Source organism: Rosa rugosa, chromosome 6 (assembly GCF_958449725.1).
Source record: "Rosa rugosa chromosome 6, drRosRugo1.1, whole genome shotgun sequence".
In the NCBI taxonomy this organism is placed as follows: Eukaryota; Viridiplantae; Streptophyta; class Magnoliopsida; order Rosales; family Rosaceae; genus Rosa; species Rosa rugosa.
This window is the reverse complement of record NC_084825.1, coordinates 25364393-25371058: the sequence shown is the minus strand read 5'-3', so window position 1 is coordinate 25371058 and position 6666 is coordinate 25364393. Positions and strand designations below refer to the sequence as shown.

Below are 6666 nucleotides of genomic sequence, written 5' to 3'. Positions count from 1 at the left end.
GACAGATCAGCTAAATCGATTCACAGCCGTTTAATTCAATGTCTTCATGTCGACACATATCGATAAGGATAACTGGTTTACTGTGGATGACTGTATCCAACAACTTGACGTTTCTTTCTCAATATACGTATGACAGCTTCTTCCAAAACATTTCCTTCTCACCGCGCACCTAATTACTTGCTCAGTCTTCCTGTCAAATCAACCTGCGTAGGGTACATGTAAGTATGTAACAATCACAGCCGTTCTTCAAATTTGGCCACCCTCTATATATGCCCCACTATCCCTGCTCCTACTTCCCTCAACTCAAAGCAAACACCCATCTTGGATAGCTAGCTTTTCGCTACTCTTGAGTACTTATATCACACTACTCCAACTTTTCTCGGTGGTGCTACTAAGCTAGAGCTAGATAGTTCTTCTGAGGTCCCTTCAATCAGCTATTTTTAGATAGCAATGGCCGGCTTAGATACTTTCAAAGACCAGCAGGTTTGTGATGATCGATTTTTTCTTCTTCTTTACTGTTCCCATTTTTAGTTTCCATACTAGGGTTTGTGATGAATATGTTAATTAACTGCCATTTACCTTACTAGGGCAATGCATCTAGACATCTAGTCATTAATTGCTAGATGCACCACTAATTCTTATAAATAAAAAATTCAATCAATATTAATTATTTCAGGGCTATGAAGAAGAAAAGAACCAAACGATGACAGAAACTTGTACTATGGATGGAGCCGTTGATTGGAATGGCCGCCCTGCAATCCGAGGGAGAACTGGTTCTTGGGTTGCTGCAATTCTCATATTAGGTACATAATTAACCCTAGCTAATTAAGCTCCATGTAGACACACTAATTACAACCTGAATTTATCTATTTAATCTCGACATTTTTATGTGATTATACCAAAAGCCACGTCTGTACTAAATTTGCAAATTTCGGTCTCAATGACTCTCAATTGTCAAATGTTAAAATAGTAGTTTGGGTTCTTTTCTCCATCATCAGTGTACATACTTCTTAATTTTTATTGGGTGTTATTATTAACACACCTTAAATCTCTATTCATACACCCTTTCTCATTTTTTATTCTTTAAACTCACATTTATTTTTGTTAATACATCTCAGTAGCATGTGAATTTTACCATTTAAAGAATAAAAAATGACTCATTTTTTATTCTTTAAATTCACATTTATTTGGTTAATACATCTAAGTAGCATGTGAATTTTACATTTAAAGAATAAAAAATGAAAAAGGGTGTGTGAATTCACATTTAAAGAATAAAAAATGAAAAATGGTGTGTGAATAGAGATTCAAACCCTAACATTATGATAATATTCTAAACCATAATTCATTATGGTATATTGTTATATATTTCATATAGTTTTCTTTCTTTGGTCAAAGTTATGTTTCATTATTAATTAAACTTAGGGTGGTTCTAGTTGGACCTCCAAATTTGATATTTAGATATCTCTTACTTATTAAACCTCAAATTCACTTTTTTAATATTTAAAAAGCTAAGTACACCTCCTTAATTTTACCAAAACATCCTTGAACAATAAAATTTGTATTTTCAAAAATATTTTATTCTTTTTTTTAATCTCTATCAATTCAACCACGAAAAATTTTGTGAGGAAATTGCCTACATTTTTGGTGTGCGTACTTTTAACGGCGAAACCAGAAAGTGATTCTTGGAGGGGACGAACAAGTAGACAATTACAAAGTTTTTTGTTAATCCAGATCATAGTTTTTTTTGTTTGTTTTGCAATATGGATGTTTCTTTGGTCAAATTGATGTTTCATTATTGGTTAAACTTATATACAGTATATTTTTTTCTCTAATATTAGCGAATCAAGGATTGGCAACATTGGCATTCTTTGGAGTAGGAGTGAACTTGGTATTGTTCTTGACAAGGGTACTGGGACAAGACAACGCTGAGGCTGCAAACAATGTCAGCAAATGGACCGGAACAGTTTACATTTTCTCTCTTCTTGGGGCTTTTCTTAGTGATTCGTACTGGGGGAGATACAAAACTTGTGCTATCTTTCAACTTATTTTTGTCATTGTAAGTTTCTTGTTACCAATCAAAATCCTATTAATAAATTCCTGTACGACAAAATTCTTGCCATATATGATATGAGCATAGATAGATGATATCATTAAGCAGATATATGGTTCCTCTGTTGGTAAAGTTTAGGTTTTTTTCTTTTTCTTTTGGCCGTAGTTGTGCACACAGAATTATCTAGTTAGCGTTATTTATACAAAATTTCTTGCTACTTGCTAGTATATATTCATGTAATTAATTTCTTTTACAGGGCTTGACATTATTGTCAGTAACAACCTACCTATTCCTGCTCAATCCTAAAGGTTGTGGTGATGAGCAATCTCCATGTAGAGACCATTCGAATTTTGAATACACATTGTTTTACATCTCCATATATCTCATTGCACTAGGGAATGGAGGCTACCAACCTACCATAGCTACATTTGGAGCGGACCAGTTTGATGAGGACGACCCCAAAGAAAGTCACTCGAAAATTGCCTTCTTCAGCTATTTCTACTTGGCTTTGAATCTTGGCTCCCTCTTTTCTAACACAATATTAGGGTATTTTGAGGATAGAGGAATATGGACTGTAGGGTTTTGGGCATCTACAGGCTCTGCTGGCATGGCATTGATTTTGTTTCTTTGCGGAACTCCAAGGTATAGGCATTTTAAGCCTCAGGGCAATCCTCTTTCTAGGTTATGTCACGTACTGGTAGCTGCAACGAGAAAATGGAAGGTCAAGATCACGTCAGATGGAGATGATCATTTGTATGAGGAACATGGGAAACAATGCGCTGAAAATCAGAGTAGGAAAATACTTCACACCCAAGGAATCAAGTGAGTTCACATTTTTCAAGCTCTATTGAAATTTAAATTTAGTAATCATTATAGTCGTCGGATCTTGAGGGCCGAACTTGAGATTTTTGAAAAATCTTAAAAGTTGGGCCCTCTAATCATAGTATGCATTATATTTTTTTCATAACAATTTTCCTGAAATAAATCTATAAACTCAAAATCAAACAATAAAATAGCAAATAAAATATAATATTCAAAATATTTAAATTCATATAATAACGACGGAGATGTTCCAAACCAAAATTTAAAAGATTAAGCTAAACATATTCCAAATTAAAACTATACAAAATAATTTAAAAGCATCTCCAACAAAGTAGCTAAAGCAAAATTAAATTTAACTTTTAGTAAAAATGGGTAACTATGTTTAGCTAGGAATTTTGAATAGTAATATTTCTATAACTTTTTTTTTTCCTTTATCGAAATGGTAATTTATGGTATGATAAAACATTTGAAATAACAAGTATTGCTGCAGCAAAATTGTCAAGTCTATAGGTATAATTCATTTTTTTAATTTACTTTACTTAAATTAAAGCTTACGATGTTGAAGATGCTAAAAAGATGTTCTACACCAAAAAGTTAAAGATGGAATGGTCTACAAAAATGAGAAATTTACTTTTCTTTGACCTTGGGGTAATTGCATTGTTGCATATAATGTATATATACTTTTCTTTATCCTATAAATTAATAAACCTTTTACTCCTAATAGTGATTGTGTTTTATTTAATATATACTATGTGTGTGAAAATTGAATTTTTTTTTAATAGGGAGTGGAAAGTTATTTACAGGAGTAGATAGTTTTTCATGGAATGATGAAAGTGGGTAGTTTGATTATCTGTTTCTCATTTTCACCTTTTTTTTTTATATTTTATTTTTATTTTGTTATTTGACTATATCACCCCTATCTGTTTTATGAGTTGTATAATTTTTTAATATTTCAGGGTCATTTTGGTACTTTTTTCTGTTTTGGCTAACAAAGCCTCTTCTCTTAATAATAGTATATATATATATATATATATATATATATATATATATATATATATATTATTATTATTATTAAGAGAAGAGGCTTTGTTAGCCAATATAATTTTTTTTGACAGAAATGACCTTAAGAGATTAAAATACTTTGAGAATTAATTAAATCACAAGGGCTATTACGACAATTACAAATTATATTTTTATTAATAAAAATAAACAAAATAAATCCCACAACTCACTTTTCTCTCCCACTAACTTCTCTCTGCAATAACCGTTTTCTTCCATTATCTTTTATTTTTTATTTTCTGAAAAAAAAAAAATTACTTGCACATGCAGAACATGTGTGGAGGAAGGCTAGTCTTCTTATATATTAAGCCAAATTCTAAGGAGAATGGTTAAATTTTTTAACTACCTCTTATGCCCATGACTTATCCAAATGCAGCAGAAAAATATTCTTATAAAAAATGGGTAAAATAGGAAGAATCGTCTTTAACCACAAGAAGTGGACAAAAGAAACTACTTTTTTATTATTTATTTTTTTTTGTATTTTATATATTAAGCCAATTCCTAAAGAGAATGGTTAAATTTTTGAATAACCTCTTATGCCCATGATTTATCAAAATGTAGCAGAAAAACATTTTTATTAAAAATGGGTAATATAGGAAGAACTGTCATCAACCATGAAAAGTGGACAAAAAAAACAACATTTTTATTAAATTTTTTGTTTGTATTTTAATTTTCAAATTTTTTTATTTTTTTTATTTTTTGTTTTATTTTTATAACACGACAGATTAAATGACACACATAAAGTGTGTATGAAGATGCTAGTATATATTAAATGAAGGCCCAATCATCATCGTTTAATATTTACACACTTTTGGGCTTTCATTTGATACATGTTTAATATTTACACACTTTTGGGCTTTCATTTGATACATATATAAACATATCATGGTATAAAATTTTTTTTGGACCCCTTAACTTTTTAGACTTTAAAAAAAAAAATGTTGATAATTCTCGATCTATTTCTAAACAAGATTCATGTTATTCAACAGGTTCTTGGATAGGGCAGCAATCGTCACATCAGAGGAGTTGAAACAAATAGACAGATGTTCTCTAAATCCATGGCGGCTTTGCACAGTGACACAAGTAGAAGAAGTTAAATGTGTACTGAGATTACTTCCAATTTGGCTATGTACAATACTATACTCAGTTGTTTTCACACAAATGGCCTCCCTCTTTGTAGAACAAGGTGCTGTAATGAAAACCACCATCTCCAAGTTCCACATTCCCCCAGCGAGCATGTCAAGTTTCGACATCCTTAGCGTGGCAACTTTTATCTTCATTTACAGGCGAGTTCTCGACCCACTGGTTGCCAGGGTACGGAAAAAAGGACTCACCGAGCTTCAAAGAATGGGGATTGGTCTTGTCATTGCCATCATGGCTATGATCTCAGCAGGAGTTGTGGAATGTTTTAGGTTAAAATATGCAAGAACAAATTGCGCCGCTACCGATTGTGAGAGTCCAAGTTCATTGAGTATATTTTGGCAAGTTCCTCAATACGTGCTTGTCGGAGCTTCCGAAGTGTTCATGTACGTGGGTCAGCTAGAATTCTTCAACAGTCAAGCACCTGATGGGTTAAAGAGCTTTGGTAGTGCACTTTGCATGACTTCAATATCACTTGGAAACTATGTGAGTAGTTTGCTGGTTACGATAGTGATGAAGTTTTCTAGTAGGGATGATATGAGTGGATGGATCCCTGGAAACCTTAACAAAGGTCATCTGGAAAGGTTTTACTTTCTCTTAGCAGCTTTGACTACTGCTGATCTCCTGGTCTATATAGTTTGTGCCAAGTGGTACAAGTATATCAAGTTTGAAGCAAAGGGAGGAGATGACCACAATGAAAATATTAGGCAAGCTGAACTTGGAGTCTGATCATTTTCGGAAATATTTGCAGTGTGTGGGCTAATAAACTAATAAAGTAAAGATGAATGGGATAAGTCGTACAACTTATTTCGGTAAAATCTTTCTTTAATTATTATATAGAACTGTTAATGCAATATAAACTCGTGAGTGGAACTCAGAACTTCCCACTTTCAAATGGGATCGAGACGAATGCATTTAGACCATATGATATTGGGCCATTTCTTTCGGTGAAACAAACATTGCTTGCAGTGAAACTAGAAAGATGCTTTTCCATTTTTCTGAGCTGAGCAAAATGTGTTGTAGAAATTATATCATCTGCATAAGAAATAAATTATATTTCTCTATTTTTACCTTCCACTATATCACACCAAATTGTGATTGTCTTATTTTGAGAGGAAAGGGAAAAGTGGTTCTCAAACTCACTTCCGGAAAAGAACTCACAATCACTAATGTGCTGCATGTTCCTGAGATTTGAAAGAATCTGATTTCTAGTTCCCTTCTTAGCAACAAAGGCTTCAAGTTAGTGTTTGAATCTGATAAGTTTGTACTCACCAAGGGTTGGGATGTATGTAGGAAAGGGCTACCTTATGGAGGGGCTCTTCAAGCTTAATGTACTACCTATTATTAATAATAACAATGCAGGCCCATTCCCCTCAACGTAAACACAACTTGCTCTTTTGGTAGGCCTTTAGTCAAAGGATCGGCTATATTTTCCTTTAATTTGATATAATCCAATGATATAATTCCATTAGAGAGCAATTGTCGTATTGTTCAATGTCGTCGCCTTATATGCCTTGATTTGCCATTGTATACCTTGTTTTTGGCTCTATTTATTGCAGCCATACTATCACAATGAATACAAAGGCATTTAAAGG

At 32.7% G+C, this 6666-nt stretch overlaps 1 protein-coding gene across 2 annotated transcripts; it reads left to right on the top strand.

The window, feature by feature from the left end:
- Positions 1 to 294: 294 nt before the first annotated feature.
- LOC133715884 (protein NRT1/ PTR FAMILY 7.2-like) lies at positions 295 to 6135 on the top strand. 2 transcript variants are annotated; one of them, XM_062142574.1, is made up of 6 exons: positions 295 to 483; positions 677 to 803; positions 1839 to 2056; positions 2307 to 2358; positions 2446 to 2872; positions 4921 to 6135. In XM_062142574.1, exons 1-6 carry the CDS (start codon positions 451 to 453, stop codon positions 5798 to 5800), a joined length of 1737 nt encoding a protein of 578 aa, XP_061998558.1. In that variant the 5' UTR covers positions 295 to 450; the 3' UTR covers positions 5801 to 6135. The 2 variants fall into 2 exon arrangements, with proteins under 2 accessions (XP_061998558.1, XP_061998557.1); XM_062142573.1 differs by having other exon boundaries at positions 2307 to 2872.
- The last annotated feature ends 531 nt before the right edge of the window (positions 6136 to 6666 follow it).

Excerpts from the sequence above, each read along its gene's own strand:
- LOC133715884 (XM_062142573.1), top strand. The coding sequence starts at position 451 with ATGGCCGGCTTAGATACTTTCAAAGACCAGCAG. Across the intron at positions 484-676 it reads ATACTTTCAAAGACCAGCAG|GGCTATGAAGAAGAAAAGAA; the intron begins GTTTGTGATGAT and ends TAATTATTTCAG. Across the intron at positions 2,057-2,306 it reads TTCAACTTATTTTTGTCATT|GGCTTGACATTATTGTCAGT; the intron begins GTAAGTTTCTTG and ends TTTCTTTTACAG.